Source organism: Lottia gigantea, assembly GCF_000327385.1.
Source record: "Lottia gigantea unplaced genomic scaffold LOTGIsca_100, whole genome shotgun sequence".
Classification (NCBI taxonomy): domain Eukaryota; kingdom Metazoa; phylum Mollusca; class Gastropoda; family Lottiidae; genus Lottia; species Lottia gigantea.
This window is the reverse complement of record NW_008706748.1, coordinates 393,512-415,374: the sequence shown is the minus strand read 5'-3', so window position 1 is coordinate 415,374 and position 21,863 is coordinate 393,512. Positions and strand designations below refer to the sequence as shown.

Genomic DNA, 21,863 nt, shown 5'->3' with positions numbered 1-21,863 from the left:
TGATCAAAATACCTTGTGCCCGTATTACTGTGATCAAAATACCTAGTGCCCGTATTATTGTGACCATAATACCTCGTGCCCGTATCATTGTGACCATAATACCTTGTGCCCGTATTATTGTGACCATAATACGTTGTGCCCGTAATACTGTGACCATATTTCCGGTGACCAAATTTCCTGTGACCATGTTACAGTGCACCGTATTTTCATGCCTAACTGTGTTTCTGGCCAGTAATGCAATGCCTCCACATGGCCAATATATTCCAATGGTCTCCCATGGAATTATGAATGAAACTGTCAGAGACCCTGACCAATTTTTTTCAGTCCACAGTAATGGGGATGGAGCAAATTTTTTGATAGAATTGGTAGAAATCCACCCCAAAGTGCCTTCAGACCTGTGAATATTGCAAAAATTTAAACATAATGGTATTTTCACGCCTAACTGTGTTTACTGATTTGTTCATTATAACTGACGGGATAATATACTGGAAATCTCCATTCATATGAGATCTTATTTTGCACATGCAATATGCAAGTGAAGTGAATGAAAGTACACATTTACAACTATAAACTGTTATATAGTTACATTTCTATATACACAATTAACATAACAATTAAAGTAAATTAATCATCTGTTTTTAATATTAATATATATATTATTGTACTTAATATCATAGTGAGGCTTGCAGGTTTTAGGACTTTGAAAAAAATCACAATACTGCATGTCTACTAGTTAGATTAAAGGTACCAGTCAAGCTTAAAGAGGCATTCTGTTTTAATTCCAACATGTAAACTGGGCTTATTAAGCATGATATTATATACATAGGTGAACCTGCACATCAAACCAGGTATTAAGAAGCATTTGGTGCATGTAGCTTTCTCCGTTCAGATGATATAGTCAATTTAATATCCAGATTTGAGTCCCCTTTTAATACTTCACTGTCAGCTTATTACTGGGCAGTGCAACTTAATACCTGATATGATGTGCAGGGTCACATGTCCTTTGTATGGTTTCTATACGTTGACCTGCTGACAGAGAAACCAATCTTAATCATCAATATTTTAGACATGCTGAGTTAAAAAAACACATGATGTGATTTTTTGGTTGACAGAATATTTCGAACTACAGACCTGCAACTCTTCACTTTCGGAGGTACGCTTGTGAAATTGCTGCCGATTGGTTTTTAACAATTAGCGGTCCAATCAGAATTCAAAATACTTACTTAACTGTTTTGTTGCTGTTTGTGGCCTAACGTTTGAATACTTTAAGTTAAAACTTTCACGAAAAGAAAGGGGCATCATTCTCTATATGTTGGCATACAGTGTGATGGATTTCACACTCAAAACCAAAAAAACACAAATGAAAAAAAAATGAATGCCCGTTTAACATAGAAGATGGTCCCTAAGACCTAAGACACCACCAATATGACAATTCTACTCTGATCTCTCAATAAAACTATATAGGAACCACTTCATACAATAAGTTCCAACATCTTCAACCATTTCCACAACAGTTTATATTGTCTTATGCTACAGTGAGCTTCAAGTTGACCTTTCTTCTCAGAAATTGTGCAAAACCGTTCTTGAAAATACCAGGATTTCAAACATCCAAGTTTTGCATAATGGCGTCTCTTTCTTTCAAAGCCTTCCAGGCTGCGTCTTTCTCTTTCTTTGTGGGTGTTTTCTTCTTCTGTTTTGCTGCCTGAATTTTTCTATAGGCTTCCATAACCTGAATAGAAATGAGGAATTTTATAACAAAAAAATGAAGGAAAATCTGGAAGCAAGGCTGTCAATATGTTCATTGGAGCTCTACAATGGTTTGCTCTTATTTTTTCATTATCATGTAAAATAATCTTAAAACCATTTATTTAAAATCGCATTTCAATTTCCTTTACTTTCATGTTGCTGATATTTTACAACTTCATTGTAATCTAACAAGTTTTCAACTGTAGTTCCGTTCTTAGAATGTTATTTTAAGCATAATTATTTTAGAGTAGTGCAATATGACAGTCACTTTGGGTTTTGCTATCTCACAAGTCATCATTGTTTAATTTGTCATAAGAACAGGACTGTGCAAGCAAACTTGTTAGATTACAAGGGAGATGATCATAAAATATCATCAAAATAACTGAAATTGTAATGTAATTTAAAGGGACAGATAGGCCATTTTATGTGACCAATCATACTATAATCTGAGAAGCGGTAATTTTCTAGCTCAGCCAATCAATAATAGTGTTCACAGCTCACCGTCAAAATTTAAGCCTTCAAATCCATGTGTGTCCAGAATTATCCATGTTTGAATGTTAAAATGACGACTCATCAATTTAAGATACTCTGTGATATATAGAAAGGACATAGAAGCTTGTAGAAAATAGTAAATTTCCTAGTCCGAAGTATTTTTTAAGCAAATTTAATAACATTTCTAGTACTTCTGAAGATTATTTACATATATTCAAGACTAAAATCAACCCCCCAAAAAACAAACCTCAGTGTCTGCAGCAGATAGTTTTTTCTTCATTGCCTGTTTAGCCATTTGTTCTTTAGCCTTGACATGAAGTTGATTGGTGATAATCATATTCCTCTGACACAGAAGTCGTAACTCAGACTGTTTTTTACGTATTTCAGCCAATATCTCATCATCAGGGTTATCATCCTCTTTATCTTCAAAATCTAGTATACCTGCAAATACATTTAGTCAAATAAAATAAAGTTGGCCAGTGAGGGTAGGAAAGCTAAATGAGTCCGTTGATACCTAAGGGAGCCATGATTTTGAGCTTGTGGATCCAATGTGCTGTTACCTGTAAGATGGAAGTCATTCCTTTCCCAGTGGCGGAGCCAAAGGGGGGGCAGAGGGGGCAGCCACCTCCCCTCGCAGCTCCAAAAGCAAGTTTTTTCGTGCAAAAATATCATTACTAGGTTAGAAATTCGAGCACAATCTCAGATATCAGATATTTCATATGTAATAAGATTCTCTATTTATATCACAGTTAATTATATTAATAAGAGTTACCTACCTTGTTCCTCCAGTTCCCGTTTTATTCGTCTCTCAAGATGTGTTGGGTTACCAATGTTTAATTGTTTAGCTAAAGTTCTGGGTGAGATAGCTGGAGCTTCATCAGCACTTTCTACAAATATCAAATACAATAATAATTAGAACTAAAAAGCTGATTTATCAAAAAATAAATACCTTAAAATGCATATTTTTCGCTGTATTTTGATATGAAATTTATTGCATTGTAGTCCTTGTATACATAATGTATTTTAGCCCTTGTATCTCAATACATAATGTATTGTAGCCCTTGTATCTCAATACATAATGTATTGTAGTCCTTGTATACATAATGTATTGTAGTCCTTGTATACATAATGTATTGTAGTCCTTGTATACATAATGTATTGTAGTCCTTGTATACATAATGTATTGTAGTCCTTGTATACATAATGTATTGTAGCCCTTGTATCTCAATACATAATGTATCGTAGCCTTTGTATCTCAATACATAATGTATCATAACCCTTGTATTTCAATACATACTGCATAATAGCTCTTGTATTTCAAAACATAATGTATCATAGCTCTTGTATTTCAATACATACTGTATCATAGCTCTTGTATTTCAATACATAATGTATCATAGCCCTTGTATCTCAATACATAATGTATCGTAGCCTTCGTATCTCAATACATAATGTATCATAGCCCTTGTATTTCAATACATACTGTATCATAGCTCTTGTATTTTAATACATAATGTATCATAGCCCTTGTATTTCAATACATAATGTATTGTGACCCTTATATCTCAAAACATAATGCAATGTAGCCTTGTATCTCAAAACATAATGTATTGTTTGTATCTCAATACATAATTTATTGCTTGTATCTCAATACATAATGCAATGTAGCCTTGTATCTCAAAACATAATGTATTGCTTGTATCTCAATACATAATGTATTGCTTGTATCTCAATACATAATGCAATGTAGCCTTGTATCTCAAAACATAATGTATTGCTTGTATCTCAAAACATAATGCAATGTAGCCTTGTATCTCAAAAGATAATGTATTGCTTGGATCTCAATACATAATGCAATGTAGCCTTTTATCTCAAAAGATAATGTATTGCTTGTATCTCAATACATAATGCAATGTAGCCTTGTATCTCAAAAGATAATGTATTGCTTGTATCTCAATACATAATGCAATGTAGCCTTGTATCTCAAAAGATAATGTATTGCTTGTATCTCAATACATAATGCAATGTAGCCTTGTATCTCAAAAGATAATGTATTGCTTGTATCTCAATACATAATGCAATGTAGCCTTGTATCTAAAAACATAATGTATTGCTTGTATCTCAATACATAATGCAATGTAGCCTTGTATCTCAAAACATAATGTATTGCTTGTATCTCAATACATAATGTATCGTAGCCCTTTATTCTGATAAACATTGTATCATGGCCTGTTATAATCATGAAGTTATTTTACCTTTTCCACCAGTAATTTCATTCATTGAGTCATCTATTGGAGTCATGATATTCTCCTCTATTAAAGCTGACACTAGTCTCTGAGTCAACTGTCCAAATGGTGACTCTTCCATATTACTAAACCCACTGAAAAAATATAAAAAATTACTATTCACACTAATTTCCTTCATTACACACTGCACTGTGTAATCTAGTTAAGACATATTTAATTGTAGAGGAATTGTATGCGTGATTTGAATTCTAGAAAGCGTTTTAGATAGCTGAAATAAAGCTATATTAATTATATTTGCATATTTGTATAAATAGATATTAGTGGACATTTGGCTAGAGTTCAAAACATAAACTATAGAGTTAGGTAGTGAAAATAGTCACGAATCTAAAATAAGTTTGTATTTTAAAAAATTTCAATAACAACTAATCTACGATGTCAATAACAACAAATTTGAATGATGCAAATATAAAAAATAAATGGCGCTGAGACACATAATAAAAAGAGAAAACCTCTTTACAATGGTGTGGAAAAGAGATATTTGACTTTTGACAATGTTACTTACTTGGGTTCAAGTTTTTTAAGTAAGGTGGTAGACTCGTGATGATGATGATTATGATGATTATTATTATTGTTGTTATGACTACCAGAATTTCTCTTCTTATCAATTTTAACTCCTGGAATAGAATAAATAGTATCTTTATAGACATCCAAAATGACTGCTTCCAAATATTCATACTTGATCTTCCTTTTATGACCATCAATTCTTTAGCACAGTTGGTTATAATAGTGGAAATATTACATGATATCATATACATGGTTAAGTCGAACAAATGGTGGTTGTGGGTTCTAAACTCGGCAGTGTGTACAAGTGTGATGACCTTAAATATGTCATCTTCACTCATAATTCCAGTCAACCCAGCTGTAAATTGATTAGATTAATTTAAGAGAGATTGATGCCAAGAGGTTTGGCCGAATACCCAGAGTCATACAAAACTATGCTTGGTTCTTATATGGAAATAACGCACACGATCATAGTTCACAACCATTTTGAATCTCCTCCTCAACCTAATGAGTCCAATTTTTATAAAGGCTACAATATTTCAACAAAGTCTTCAAATCAAATTCAAAGCCATTTCTTAGCCTTCAAATGTAATAGGTAGAGACTCAATATGGCTGGGAAAGGGATTGTAAAGAGGTTTTCTAAAATTTTTATGTGTATCAGGGACACTGAAAGCATCAATTTGCGCCATTCAAATTTTCAATCAGACGTCTGTGGTTACTGCAATTCCACTAAGACTAAGTGTTTGATGACGTCACTAGTCGCAAAATATGCTTGTATAAGATGAGGCTTTTGAGATTAGTGACGTGATCAAACACTTAGTTTTAGTGGAATTGCAAGAACCACAGACGTCTGATTAAAAATTGGGATGTGCAAAATTTTAGAAAACCTCTTTACAATCTGTTGAACTTATTTCCGTGTAAAAACCACATTTGTGCCGAGATTATCAAACACTTACCATCATTTTGTTCTTCTAGAAGATCTTCCTCTGCCCATTTCTCTGTATAATGTTTCCCTAATGGAGTCACTTTAAAATAATCACCATCCTCTTCGTGAGATTTTAAAATATCTTCTAAAACTTTTAAATCATCGTTAGTAATATCAGCACAATATGGTTCAACTGACGTCCAGAATCTATTGACAGCGTCATTTTTAGGTAATTTAGGCAGTGTTTCTCTCGGTGCTTCATTAAATTCATACTCCAATATTTTAGACTGAAATCAAAAAGCCTTTTTGAATTATTTTTGAACTGCCTTCAGCAGCTTAGGTGTATAGAGAAAGATTTCTAAGAAATCTGAGGTCTAGGTCACTGTCCACCAAATATTTTTCAGGGGTAAAAATTTGCAGAATTCAGTTTGGGGAGGATAAAACAGCTCAATACCTGTGATTTTTGTTTGAGTTTCAATGGAGGAGTAGGTATTACACTGGAAGCTTTTCCATTGGCATCTTTAAATTTCTTACTAGGTTTCTCTTCTGAACCAGGCTTCCCTCTTTTACCCGATTGATCCTATAGATGATAATAATTTGTGTAAAACTCAAAATCAACATGCTTAAATCTAGACTTCTTATGTCTGCTACTTGCAGGCTTACACCATACAATCTACATACCTTATATTTCAGAATATAATGCCCAGTATTTTTACCCCAAAAAGGGCCCCTTACAGAAGGGGTGCGCACTATACACAGTGGAACAAATTTTGATTTTTTTTCCCTTCGAAAATACATGAACATAATTTACATAATATATAATAATCCAGCCAATGACTGTCAGGGAATACCTTTTCTGGGATACCTTGAGATCATTTTTGTTTTTTAAATCCGTACAGCATCAGTGATCTCTAAGTTTTCTATCAGTCCGTGCTAGACTTTTGATTATACGCAATATAAAATACTGTTAAATGGTATAGTTTTAACTAAAAATATAATTTTTTTCACGCTTAAAATGTTCTATGCCTGAGCATCTACGAACAGAATGAGTCTGGGCTTCATAATGCAAAATCTGATTGAATAATATAACTAAATTCAAAACTGAACAATCAAATGATACATTATAAATACCTGAAGAAGTATTTTTGGTTTTTTTTACTTACTATTTCTGTATATGTTTTTTTCTATATATCACAGAATATCTCAAATTAACGACTCGTCATTTTAACATTCAAATACAAATAATTCTGGACACACTTTGATTTGAAGCTCAAATTTTAATGGTGAGCAGTGAACATTATCACTGATAGGCTTAGCTTCAAACTTCCCCGTTTCTTAGACTTAAGCAAGATTGATAAAAAAAATGGACCACCAGTCCCTTTAACTAAACATAGTGTGGTCCCCGAGGAGATATTAAATTTGGTTGAATCTAAACTAATAAGTCTACCTTTCCTGGGGTCCCCTTTTCTTTCTTTCCTCCAATAGGTGGCGCTATAACATCTTTCTTATCTTGTATATTAGACAGGCTCTGAATCTCGCTCTCCAGTAATTTCAAGCGTTTACCAGCTGAGGCTAGCAAAGTTTCCAGATCTGTCTGAACAGTGTCTAATTCCTCAAGATTTACACTTTCATCATCTCCTCTTGATAGAACTATAAATAGATTGAAATGAAATGACACTGACTGGGTATCTCGGAACATTTATTTATTGTTTTGAGTCAACAAGATATTTCCCTCTTCAACTTCATCAGTCAAATCAGTCCAAATATTCAAAATCTGCAGCGTTAACAGTAACAAAATAGATCCATAATTAACCCTTCTTCTTTTTCAAAGATGTCAATTTGCATAATACATGCTCATCTTTAGACTAGTCTCTAATAATTTAGTTTAATTGCATAAGAGATCAAAAGGATTTTGACGTGCAGATATTTGTCAAAATATTGTGTTCAGAAAGTAATGACATTGTGTGTGCTTAAAATATCTTAGAGGTAGAAAAATTCTATATAGATCTTAATGCATATTTTTAAAAGGCCCATAAAATATCTTAGAGAAATTCATGCCAAACATCCAATCACTTACTGTTGCTGTATTTTAAGCAATCTTTAAGATGGTCAACAGGTTGGAGGTCAGGAAAGGCCAGCTGACTTTCTTTCTCACTATTATGAGAACTCTTTCCTTTACCCTTCATAGTGTAGCTGATGTTTGGTCTATTCTAATGGGGTGAGTTACTGAAATAAGCATGCAAGAAAGTGAATGTAAGTTTAATGCTAACAAAAATGAAAAGCAAAAGAAAATTGGAACAAAGGCCTATTGTAGATCAAAAAGTCAACTTTGACACCTCACTCCAGGATAAAAGTATTCTGAGATGTTCTGATTCAAATATCAAACATTGAAGACCTATTTGTAGCATTGTAACTCTGATGTTTGGTCTAATGGAGGGGGGGGGGGGGGGGGCTTTCCAAATGGGAATTTATGCTTGGAGTTCCTGGGAGAAGAAGGGGTTACTTTGAGAGGAATAATCAAAAGCACTTGATAATCTTGCCTACAAAACATAAACAAATAACTGGAAAGGTAGAAAACTCGTTTTTTTTTTATTTTTTGGGCCAAATATTGAATATTTTTTTGGCAAAATTTGGAATTAATACTTAAATTCTAACAATGCATACAATTCCGTTCTGATAAAAACGCTGATAATTGTAGATTTTCAATTCAAATAACAAATTTCTCTATTTTCCTTCTTTCTTGACGGCCATTTTGACCAGCATCACGAGTAGCCAATCAGAACAAAAATAGCTTAAAAGTCAATAATTCAGCCAATCAACATTCACTTTACAAAATTTAATACTTCCAGTACTCTTCTAGAAATATTATCCAGTCGCATTGTATTTGGTGGAAAGTAAAAGTTGATTTGGAGATTTGTGCTCCAACCAACATGTTGCAGGTTCCAAGACTAGCGACTGTAACCAAATATGCCTTAATCAGTAGATTTCTCTTGTTTATGATTCAGGTTTGTACAACTACTGTATTCTGGTCAAGTCATTTTTGTTCCCTCGCCTTAATGGTTCCCCTGGGGCAACTCGTAAATTTGTTGATCTGATGGTTTACTCATGATATAACAGAATTGATGTCTGTAGCAGGGATTTTGAAAGTAATAATGGATGATCGGTGCAAAGTTATATGAAAATATAGAATACAAAGTACCAAAGTTGGGCTGAGGTGTGATGCAATTCGGGTAATGCCTGCTTGGTATTAGGGGGTGAAAGCCGACTCACATATAAGCACTTGATCGGAATTTTTATTTCGTTGAAGAGGATTCTAACCCACGGCACCTAAGACTATTGGCTATTCCACTGTCACAAAAAGACAGTGTTCCATCCCAGCTTTAGAGGGAAGTATTGACATGTACACAGTTCAAGAGTTGTTAACCCCTTCCAAGAGATACAGTGTCACAAACTGCTCTCCAGTCCCTACTTGTGACCTAGGCCAGTGCTTCTACAAGAGAGTATCTCTTATACAACCTTTTACTGATCTAGCTATCTTGTGCTCTTTTTTTTAGGTTTTGTTTAATTTGCTGATACCAGACCATGAAGCAGATGTATTCAATCCCCCACCCAATCCAAACACAGAATCTACAGAACTCGATGTCATCGTGCAGTTTTTGATTGGTGGATTCCGACGATGGGACGCTATTTATTTTTTACATGTAGCAGAATATGGTTACACCTACGAAAACACCATAGTATTTTTCCCCTTGTTTCCTATGACAACCAGAATTCTTGCCAACACTGTTTTTTATCCTATACAATTTTTTTTATCTTATTCCAACACTGTATTACTCTGGGCTTTTTTGTTAAATAATTTTTTATTTGTGAAATGTGCTCAACTTTTATACAAATTAGGATTATCTATTCTCAATGAAGAGAATTTAGCATTCAAGGCAGCCATTTTATTCTGTTTTAACCCGGCCAGTGTCTTTATGTCAGCACCTTACTCGGAAACGATTTATTGTTTTTTATTGATGTCAAGCATGGAAAGTGTTCATAGGGATTCAAATGTTAAAGCAGCCATTCTGATTGGTCTATGTACATTAGCACGATCCAATGGTTTAATTGCGTTGGGTTTTGTGCTATACTCAATTTTGGAAGATTTCATGAAAAGTCTTGTTTCACTGGAACTGATGGGCGAAAGGAAAAAGAGTTCTGAAAATGAGGCAGATCGCAAACTTCTGCTGAGAGCAATAACAGGTTTTGCGTTTGTTAAGACTTTACTTTGTGGTATAGCAGCAGCTGCACCATTTTTGATCTATCAATATATTTGTTATTGGAATTTCTGTAACAGCGAAGTTTACGAGCTTCCAGAACACATCATTCAATATGGCTGGAAGAGAAATTATCATATCCTTGGTGACGATTTATCACCATGGTGTCATGACATCATACCATTATCGTATGGCTATGTTCAAAAACATCACTGGGAAGTGGGATTTATGAAATATTATGAAAAGCAACAAATTCCTAATTTTCTGTTAGCTACTCCTATAGTTATATTAAGTTTATCTTGTGTTTGGACATATTTTAAAAGAAACACATGGACATGTTTGACATTGGGATTGGGAAAGAAAACCAGTTCAAGGCAGAAGACTGAGGAAATTGAAGTTGATTTAGGTTTTAAGAATAAGAAGTTATTAGTTCACTGTGGTCATCTACTGTTTTTAGTTTTATTTGGACTGTGTTTTGTGCATATACAGGTGATTTTTTACTTTTTATACGCCCACTTGAAATAGGGTGTTCAATAAAAAGAAGACACAAACTATATCACAAAGTTTTTTACTGGTCCATTTTTGGTTGATCCATGAACTACATGGGTAAACATTCAAAAAACATTATCGGCTAATAATCTTGGTGACAATTTCATCGAGTTTGGTAAAGAACTGTCAGGAATTGTGCCAATGTCTCCATCCGCCTGTCAGTCCATATTTGGCACAATTCTTGAGGGATCTTGACGAAACTTAGTGAAATTGTTAACTATCACCCAAAGATCAAGGATGTACCTTGTTATAAAAAATTGAGAAGTATTTAATATGAGTTATTGACCTCAATCTTAAAAAACATTAAATATTTCCAGACTTGATTCTTGCTGAAAATGTTCAATTGTTTCCTTTATGTTTTGAATCTTCCCCGTCTGCCCAGAAATACCTTTGCTCGACTGTGATTTATTTTTGTTGTATATTTCAGGTTTTGACTCGAATGTTATGTTCTTCCTGTCCGGTGTTATTTTGGTACTCAGCCTATCTCATAACTGATAAACTTCAGCCTGCTGAGACTATCAATCGTTACGATACATTTAAAGCTTTATCGGAACCAAAACCACGGCCTAATTCAGAATCAGATATATTTCACCAGTTTTCTCATTGGTCTTTGCAGAGTCTCATTTTTAAATCATTATTAATATATTTCTTGGGTTATTTTGTACTTGGTACTATTGCTTTCTCTAATTTTTTACCTTTTACATAAAATAATAAGATTATATTTTTTGTATCTGTTGTGAATGAAAATTTCCTATTTAATGACCTCGGCAGACAATGTATCACATATCTAATTGCCCTATAATAGGAGACATTGATAGCATCAATTTGCATCATTCCATTTTTCCATCATACGTCTGGTTCTTGCAATTCCTCTAAACCTTAGCTTTTTATGACATCACTATCACAAAAGGTACTAATGATATCACCAAGGTGATAGTGATGTCATAAAATGCTTATTTTTAGTGGAATTGCAAAAACCACAGACATCTGATTGAAAATTGAAATGATGCAGCTTAAATTTATCAGTGTCCTCAATACACATAACAAATTTAGAAAACCTTTTTAAAAACTTTAAAAAACAGGCTATTTCCCATGTTTTTTTCCTCAAGATTTGGATATATTGTTAGGCGCATTGTCAGATCCTATTGTGAAATGAAATGAATGGAGTTTTACGTCCTACTTCTGCACCATGTGGGCTAATGAACCCTGGACCTTCAGGTCGGTGAGCAAACGTCAAACTCAATGAACCACCACGGCTACCAGATTATATTGTAACAACTAGCAAGCCATCGGAACATTTTAAATAAGAGACATCTTTTATCAATTTGTACATAATTCAACAACACTGAAACTGGAGATTTGGGATCACAAAGAAAACACTAAATAAAGGGAAATAAATTTTATAACAATATTTGGTTTTAACACCTCAAAGTATTTACGTACAAAATATATTCCAAAGATTTGGATTGAGACGAAGAAAATACATTATATACAAGATAGCAAGTCAGGAGATGGCAGCCATTTTGATCTGGCCAGGAAAAGGAAGTGAGAAGGGAAAGATAATTCTACATTGAAGGCCTTGATTGTCATAATATAATTTTGTGCTTTCGTTCAAAGCAAGAAAATTCCGTTAATCAAAATCTTGTCCAAAACCTGACAAAAATCAAGTGTAAAAATTGTATAATAGTGGACTCCTCCAAAAAAAAAGTACCATCTTTGTGTCACAAAAATGTGATACCTCTACAAAAGTAAAACCACCTATGGTTTGGCACTTATATTCAGCCTTCCAAAAATGACAGAATTTCTAAATTATACAAATTTAAACAGAAATTATAATGTCTTTGAAATAACGATGAAGTCTCCAAGTGTGAATGCCCTATTAACAATATTTGTAGAATTATCTTCCCCTGACAATAAAAGTTTTAAATACAAAATATTTACACTGAGTTTATACATGATTTCAATGAAACTTGAAAATATAAATGATAACTTTTTAAATGCACATTTTATCTGAAATATAACTTGGTATGGTTTCTGATTGAAAGATGCAAATTGCCCATTACTTTTTATTGATACTAAGAAAATCTAAGACAGAGATCGATAATAACGTTAGATGGAGCTTGGAAAACCAGGATGTGGCGCTGTCATCAAGCAAGCATCAATGAAGGATTATTATTATGCATCCTCCGCATAATCAATTCCCTAGTCAAGTGTATACAACTTGCATGAACAATTTTATTATTAACAGGAATGTTGTGAATCTTGGGTGCCGTCAAACCCTCAAAATAAAAGTAAATAGGAGTTTTATGTCTTGTTTTTCAAACTTTAGAACGACTCAATATTTGTCAATAGATCAGCATTAGCTTAATCTACAGCTAAAATAATGATCTAGCATACTTTCAATAAGAAATCATAACACATGCCCATGCTCTTCAACACAACGCCTTTATCTCTTGATTAGATCACGTGGAACAAAAAAAATAGATTTCACTTCTTTTAAGTTACCTTCGAATAATGTCACAAGATAATGCCATGCCATGCCTATAGGCTATGTTTTTAGATACCCAATGGTGAAATACAACTTATATTTGACCCAATAAGATTAGTTTTGATGGTTTTCAAACACTATAACCAAATACTTTCCTATAGACCCAAAATCTTTTGCAACAAACAAACTAAGGCTAGAGATACACAAAATCAGACTTGGAATGGCCTCTTTAACTACAGTCAGAATGCAACTTAAAAGCTAGTCTCCCACTTAAATATATTTAATAATGCTCTCGTAACAAATTGATAAAATTTTGCATTTTTTTTTGTCTTTCAAAAATTTTATTCCCTTAAATGATTTCTCCTTATGTCCTGAAAGAGGATCAAAATTGATGGAAATATTTGATAAACAAACATTATTCTTTGTTTCAATCGTGTGTCGTGAGCAAATTGCAAGTTTTTTTTTTCGTTTTTTTTAAATTAGAATAAAAATTCAAATTTGATCTTATTTGATTCTGAATAAAAATTTGAAATTCTTCAAAAACTGCCAATATATCACCATTTTGATTTACGATATATTCACTGCCGTAACAATAAATGATGAGTTCTCTCCCCTAACGTATGTATGTACATCTAGTAACACACGACAGTGGGCAGTCGATAATGCCTGTGAATTTGATATGGAGATCGCAATTTGAACACTGTAAGTCTATAGCACTTTGTTCTTCAAGTAGTTGTCTATGAAGTAGATTTAATTTTGCCTGAAACGCGTCCTGAAGACTTGATCGTCATGAGTCTTTCCACCATTGATCTAGCATAACGCAGTCGACTACAAATTTCCTTCGAACATCCGAACTTCTCTATGAGGTTATATCTAAAACATCTGAAGTCTCGTTTTTCATCTATATACGTCACAGCCTGCATCAGAGGACAGAGGATCACCTTTGTATGATCTTGGAAGAAATTGATCTATAATAGATAACCAGAAATATTTTATAATGATGAAAATTCCAACGAGTGACCGATCAAGAAAGGTCAGAAAGTCTTTTTTGGTTTATCCAGACTGTACAAACAGATATTAATGATTGGTTAAAACTCTTAATTATATGCAATAAAAACATAATGATATGATTAAGAATACATGATATTTCATTAGAAACACCAATCAATCAAATAGTTCGCTTGTTCACTATAACTGCAATTATACAATACATGTGGCAACCTTGGGTTGATCAGTTTTTTGATCATTTGACAGAATTTTAATCTTACCTGTAAGGTACCGTTACTGAGATGTAGAACTATAGCACTTCTAGTCCTGGTCCACGTACGTAGATACGGTAATCTGACCATCTCATCTGATTCTCTTGGTACCATGTTAGCACCAGCCTGAAATACAACAGAACAATGTCAGGAACTGTATTAAGAACCTTATTTTTTTACAAGGATAATTACATAGAACCTGTGACTACCATTTGTTTCACGCAATGAGAGGTCATGTAAAAATTACCTCACTCAAACCAACTGTGCTACAGCCAGTCAACATACCTTGAGAAGATGTTCATTCATGTAATTACGGAAATATTTTAATAATGTCACTTTCTTTGTCAAATCTTCAGGGAAAACTTTCAGAGTGTGATAATGTTCTCTACCATCTCGTTCTATATAATGTACATTTCTGGAAAAAATAATTAGATAGTTACAGGAATGGATGGAAAGTTCACAATCTCAGTAACAGTGATATTAGGTGCTTCAGAGACAAAAGAGACCCTTTTGGCCCATGCTGAGTTTGACCTCTAACCTCAATGTTATCACATAACCATCTACCAAAGCTGAAAAAGCTTGATTGAAGCTAGAGAAACATTACAATATTAATTTCTTCTTAGGGGAATCACCTTTTAAATAAGCTTACATTTTAACTATATAAAAACTGAGTTTCACTCTGACCAGGGGCTGGGAATTGACAAATAGATCCGGGGATGGACTATGCAGCTTTGAGCTCTCTAACCAATAGGTGTCCATAGGCTCCCATCCTACTACAAACTCATAAATTTAAGATTTAGGCTATTGTATTTTTCATGAAATCAATGGAACAAAAATAAATATGGTGAGAAAAATATTAGTTCCAAAACGTTATATGAGTTGCAATATTTTACTTTATAGAACATGATTATCAGAATCAATGAAGAGGACCTGGAAATCAAGGTAAGAAGACGACTTACTCTCCGTTAGCTAATAATATAAGTCTAGAAGAATCGTTGAACAGAACGCCAACACTGTTATCACAAAGTTGATAGCCTAAACCATATTTATCAGAATAATCCACCCATTTAGATACCCAGTAAATAGGCATAGAGGCGGGGTCTTCTGCAGCATCTATAATATAACATTGATTACATATATACATTCAATAAGAAAGAAACAACCAATTTTTTAACAAGGAAAAAAACTTATGTTCGCATGTATCCATGCTGTTTCTTGGCATTGATCTTTCCTAGATTATCTGTACCCATTTACAGCTGGGTCTACAGGAATAATGAGGAAAGATTATTCATAGACTCAAGGTCCCAAGACTTAAACACGCCAACCGAGTATATATTCAAAGGACATCATGTAAATATTCAAACACACTATTTCAAAGCGTATTAATTTCTGTATATTGTGAAATAATTTCAGACAATTTTTAATTCAAGGTTCCTTGTTTACGAATTTATATCAGGATAGCAAATTAATCCAGACATAGATAAATGTGAACTTGTGAATTGTGTTGGTGGAAACTACCAACTCATAAAGATTTCATCCCTCTTGAAGCATTATTAATTTGAACTGAAACCTTCAAATCATTTTACAAAACATACACCATTCATTATAACTCATCAACTATAAATATTGATGTGTTTTAGCTTACAAATCAATGAAACAAACAACATACCTTCCACCACATTAAGACGCTCTCCAGGTCTAGAGGCTATAGCTGTAGAGAGTTGATTATATAAATCTGATAGCCAATAGTCTAATGGTTCTTCATCTATAAAACACAATATAGAACATGATTCATTACTTACAAACTACTAAACTTACAACTTAAACAATGTCTATCATTAATAATAACTTCTATATCGTCAGAATGAGGTCCAGAAATGAGTTTAAAGTCATAACATTCTACACCTGTTTGAGGTAAGAAGTACAGGTAAGTTCCATACTATACTATAGGTGCAATGAGGGAAATTTTGTCAAGACAGCAACATTAGAACACTCTTTTTGATTTCCATCTTCCAAAGGAAAACCTTAACAGAATCTTATAACTCATTACATAACTGAAATTATGTAAGATTTGATCCATATCTGAATCTAAATCTTTTATTTGTAGGAAGTTGTTACTTGTGGGTCATCTTTTCCTAACAATATACAAAACTACTAACAAAAACTTTGAGAGACCTGGCCACGTATTCTGGAAATCAACGTAGTGCTAGGATACCCCACTAACAGTGTTAGAAGTTAGGACACTAGGACATCCTAGTGCTAATATCATTTCCAGAATATACATTCAGTTTACTTTCTTCTGAAAGGAATTTTATCATTTGATGCAAAAGATAAGACTAACTAAGGAAACAAAGTACTCCACTAGAAGCAGAAAAGAAAGGAAACTTACTCTGTCGTAAAGATTCAGGTCGTTCTGAGCCGTCACCAGCCTCCTTCTTATCCGAGTCTTTCTTCATATCAGTTGACATTGGTCGTACAGTTTCTATCAATAATCAAATTAGAAAACCATTATATTAAACTGGACCATTATTCAATCTAAAGTTTGAGCTATAACATTATTAAGACAATTTCAACGAGGCATGCTGATCTAGTAGTATTTACCAGACGTGAATTTAAAACGAACTACACTTAAGGTCTATTTCCTCAAAATCTTTATCACATCTATAAATTCATAATACAATATAAGGGTGGGAATTCTCAAGCTAAAATTCTACACATATACCAAACATGGTCATAAGATTTTTGAGCGATTGGGCCCTGATTTTAAACTATATAATAATAAATAGGCAATACTTACCTCCACTGTTGATGTCTGATAATGGTTTACGTAATAAAGTCTCTGATTTAGCTATAGTATCAAATCTAGGAGCCATGGTTAAACAACTAGTTGGTAGACGAGAGGGTAAATAACCTGATATAAAAATAAATATATTACATATCATTTTCTAACTTACATTGAACAAATGCTGAGCTTAAGATTTAATCTCTCTTGATGTGTGATAGTCTGATAGCCTTGATTAATAAGTCAACTTTCCTCATAATTCTAGGCCACCCAGCTGTAAATGGCTATGAATAATCTGGGAAAGTTCAATATCAAGAAGTTTGGCCAAAGACCAGCTGGTAGAGAGGATCCTTGTGAACCTTTTTTATGTGATCATTGACAAATATTAGAACAACTTGTACACACCAGAAGTGAAGAATTCTTCGTCTAAAAGTTGGTTGATATTTGGACGTTCAGTAGGATTTCCCTTCAACATTTTATTGATGAGATTTCTAGCAGGAGTGCTGAGTTTAGACGGTACATGATACCGGTTGTGTTTGATTCGTAAGTAAGTGTCTTTTAAACAGGATGTCTCAAATGGTGGACGTCCAACTAATAAAGTATATCTGAAATAAAACCAACATTGTAAAACTTTCAAAACTGAGATCTCATGGAAAAGTTAACATCCTTTAGGCTCTTAGACACACAGAGTGTGAAACAATAAAACTTCATATACCCTGAATTCTATGTTTTAATAATGTACAGGGGATGACTTTATTTTTTAGAATATCACACAAAAACCTTCCCTTTCAATTTTTTATATGAGATCTTCATTCAGCCCTTTATCCCCAAAAAATCTAGCTTTTGTTCACATGAAAACAAATGCAGCAAAACCTTGTCAACATTAAACAATTAAATAGATCAGCCCATTGATTATTCCTAACATCAATTATACTGATATTTACTTTACAAAGAAACTAAACATTATCATGTTTTAATATTTACTTATACAAGACTGTGCACATATAGATGTTTTTAAAAAATTGGTTTTGACTGCACTAGGTCAATTGACATGATAGAGATTTTAAACATTTTGGTGTAGACTGTCACAAATCATTCACCTCAACAAGGGCAGTAACTTTGTAAAATATTTCAATTTAATATCAAAAATAAGTTGATAGAAAAGATATTTAATTCTATTCTAGAAAAAAAATATGTTTGCCATTTTTATTATTATTGAAAGATATAGTACTCACACGATACAACCTAGAGACCATATATCAACTTCAAAACTATGTCCAACTTTCCCTAGAACCTCGGGAGCAATATAGTTTGGTGTACCACATAATGTTCTGAAGAAGAAAAACATATACAAAACTTGTAAAAATTGGATCATTTTCCCCTAATATCCGTTCATATTTTACTAGTTTCGTTTCCAATGTTTTATTACCTATCACCTTTGTACTTAACCACTACAGTAAGGTCTAACCCTATCCTTCTTGACTTTTCATTCTGATAACCTTTGCTTGACCTCTGTTTTAACCAATCACTTCGCTGCCCATTCCAACGACGGGATAAATGTGACGCAAATAATAGGTGCATTCCGAGCATATTAGACTAGCTTATCAAGTTTGCAAGTTTAAAATGCCTCGGAATGCACTTATTGTCTAATTTTAATTAAGACTGAGTTTGATCTAACCTCGAAATGACAAGTAATGATAATTTTACTCTATATCAGTCATCTGATTGGTCACTAAAATCGATTTTAACGAGTGTTACACATCTAATTATGCTTTTATGTCCTTCGGTTCAGAAAAAGCATTTCTGTGCCTCTAATGAAGTGAAATTTCTACAGCACACAGTTTGTGACAATTGGATTGGTGCATATTGATGCTATCGATGTCCCTGATACATATCAAAATTTAGAAAACCTCTTTACAATCTCTTTAAAATGTTTATAATATTACCTTTTTCTCTCCCCATCATATTCCAATCTTGTAGCCAGACCAAAATCACCAATCTTAACTTCTAGATCGTCGTTTAAAAACAGGTTACCTAGTTTGAGATCACGATGAATGACGTTGATATTATGTAAATATTGACACGCTTCGATAGTTTGACGTAAAAAATATCGTGTCTCGGGTTCTGTGATCGATTTTCTTCTCTTCTGTAATTCCATTAATGTCTGGAAAATGAAGATTAAAATTTGATTAAGCTTTAAGATAATCTTTATCCAGATCTAAACAAGTGTTGAGTTTTTATATTGTCTTTTGTGGAAGGCAGTAAACCGATAAAGACAAGAGTTGACATCAAGTTGTAAATATCTTTGACATCAAGTTGTCTCTTAATAGGCTAGGTATCAATGGTTAACAAAAGAATGGATTGTCTTTAATTTTGTTTAGTTGGTGGTCAAAATTTGAAACCTGACTAATTTTCAAAGACCATGTCAGGCATCAAAGTTAATGTATGTTTTTTTTCTTTTTTACATAAGATGTAGGCCTATACAATGGACACAATATGGGTGTAATGTAAGTACAGGCATCACTTCTAGGACAGAATCAATCTTACATAGTATGGACCATATTTTCATTATAGTTGTGTATGTTGAGCAGCTATGTCGGGTGTGGTGCCAGGCAAGATATGCTTACTCTTCTAGACACCTGATACCTCTTTTCATTATGATTGATATATTTCCTCATATGAAAAGTTAACTAGCTTCTACCAATGTTTCACCAATATGTTGTTTGGATTTGTTGTTTTGCATTTCGGATCGTTAGTACTTGGCTTATTTATTCCCTATATATGAGATTCAATACCTACCCTTCTACGACACAGCTCTAGTAAAATATAAACATTAGCTGAATCCTCGAAGAATTTTTGAAACTGGACAACATGTTTATGGTTTAAACTACGGTGAATATTGATCTCCTGTGCCATCTAAAAATAAAATATCGATGATGTAAGTATGTTTATTAAATAGAAACTTCTGATGGCATGCAACAGTTATTGCCTAGAGGCAACAAACCTTTTCACAAGCTGAATTTAAACAACTTTCTAAGAACCATAGAAAAACTTGATTTGTGTTTTACTCTCATCAACTCACTGCATTCCATATATGTCAGAAATGGGTTGAGAATAACAGAATTATTAAGACTTGTTAAATGACTCGTTGAATGTTTAATCAGAATCCTACTTTGTCTTTTTGATGCTGTTTGACCAGTAGTGATTTGGGAACCACCTTCCCAGCGTAAATTGTCTTCGTCACCATGTCCGTTAGTTCGTAACATTTTGCAAATCCTCCCTGTAACATAAGAAGATTAACTTATAAATTATAAGTGCCGAGAGTTGTCACCCACACAATTATACAATACTTATCATAATACAACAATTATGACAATAAATGAACTATAATAGTTCCAGCAATCATTTAATGGCTTTAAAGCAATTTATTATAGCTCCCAGTTTAAGTTCAAAAATGGAATTTCATTGATTTTTTGCAATTTCGTAAGAATTTTTTTTTTTCAAGTGTTCAACTTGTAGAAGACACCTGTTAATGACAATGTTAGTTTTAGAAAATAAAATATCTAATTTTTTAAGAGGTTGACTTTGAGACAAAGTAAAGGATGGGAGAGTTGAACAAAATCAGTCCAAAAAAAATGGCAAGCATTTGAAAATTCAACAAAAGGCAAATATTAATTCTTTGTTATTCAAGTTATCTTTTAAACTTTTATAAAAGATATACCGATGGGGATAAGTTTGTCTATTTATAAAGCTTATTCAAGATCATGATTAACTTTAGTTTAAATTTTAAAAAAAGGCAACTTTTCCTTAACTTTTGATTTTACGATCAAAATAAAATTTCAATGCCTCTAAAATAGCAACAAACTGAACAGATTTGATCATGAAAAGACCCAGGTCAAAATAGTTCAATGTGAACTTTTCACTTCACTTTCTTGGCAGTCATTGACTGAGTCAGTGAAAACACATAACAGTCAACATTGCACTCTATCACCACAACATGGTCATGTTTAAACTTGAATTGGAACAAGCGCAACATTTGTCAACAAATCAATCAAGGTGAAAACAAATCAAAATGGAGCCAAAATAAATAAAATATTGACTTTGCGATAATTCAGAACATACAAGACAGATATTTCATCAAAAATGAGTCCATAAATTCAAAAAATAGTGACCACAGGTGACCAATTTTGAGCTTTGTTTCCGACATTTTTTTGTTTATGATCGGACATGAATTTTTTTCTTGATCGTTTACCTTTCCAAGATATCTTCCTTTCATATAACGATTCCCAGTTGATGGATCCTCCACAATGTCGGGAATTTCAACTTCGTCTTTTCTTGCACTGCTCATGGTTTCTGGTTCTTAAATTTCATACAAAATATGGAATAAATTGATGGAAAAGTGGAAGAGATTATTTCACAGGCTTCACTCCATGAACAGCGGATTTCAAATTTTAGTCTGCTTGTTTGGTTGGGTGTCAAATGATTGGTTGAAATTTCTAATACGCGAATTTGATTGGACGATACTCCCGCCCTCTGTCGGATAAATTTAGCATTAAGAC

General features: G+C 33.2%; 3 protein-coding genes across 3 annotated transcripts; 1 reads left to right on the top strand and 2 right to left on the bottom strand.

Moving 5' to 3' along the window:
* Positions 1-557: 557 nt before the first annotated feature.
* Positions 558-8,724, bottom strand: LOTGIDRAFT_207498 (hypothetical protein). Its single transcript, XM_009046348.1, has 10 exons — positions 8,635-8,724; positions 8,048-8,196; positions 7,418-7,620; positions 6,425-6,550; positions 6,002-6,257; positions 5,298-5,403; positions 4,494-4,618; positions 3,015-3,125; positions 2,486-2,679; positions 558-1,729 (listed from the first exon to the last, which is right to left on the bottom strand). The coding sequence occupies exons 2-10, from the start codon at positions 8,154-8,156 to the stop codon at positions 1,601-1,603; spliced, it is 1,359 nt and encodes a 452-aa protein (XP_009044596.1). The 5' UTR covers positions 8,157-8,196; positions 8,635-8,724; the 3' UTR covers positions 558-1,600.
* Positions 8,725-8,857: 133 nt separating this feature from the next.
* LOTGIDRAFT_237256 (hypothetical protein) lies at positions 8,858-11,501 on the top strand. The gene is made up of 4 exons (XM_009046347.1): positions 8,858-8,975; positions 9,525-10,125; positions 10,204-10,715; positions 11,203-11,501. Exons 1-4 carry the CDS (start codon positions 8,901-8,903, stop codon positions 11,479-11,481), a joined length of 1,467 nt encoding a protein of 488 aa, XP_009044595.1. The 5' UTR covers positions 8,858-8,900; the 3' UTR covers positions 11,482-11,501.
* A 658-nt stretch (positions 11,502-12,159) lies between these two features.
* Positions 12,160-21,754, bottom strand: LOTGIDRAFT_223730 (hypothetical protein). Its single transcript, XM_009046346.1, has 12 exons — positions 21,557-21,754; positions 20,477-20,584; positions 20,104-20,220; positions 19,251-19,468; positions 18,540-18,635; positions 17,710-17,909; positions 17,320-17,433; positions 16,192-16,287; positions 15,482-15,635; positions 14,808-14,937; positions 14,532-14,648; positions 12,160-14,231 (listed from the first exon to the last, which is right to left on the bottom strand). Exons 1-12 carry the CDS (start codon positions 21,650-21,652, stop codon positions 14,001-14,003), a joined length of 1,677 nt encoding a protein of 558 aa, XP_009044594.1. The 5' UTR covers positions 21,653-21,754; the 3' UTR covers positions 12,160-14,000.
* Between the last annotated feature and the right edge of the window lie 109 nt (positions 21,755-21,863).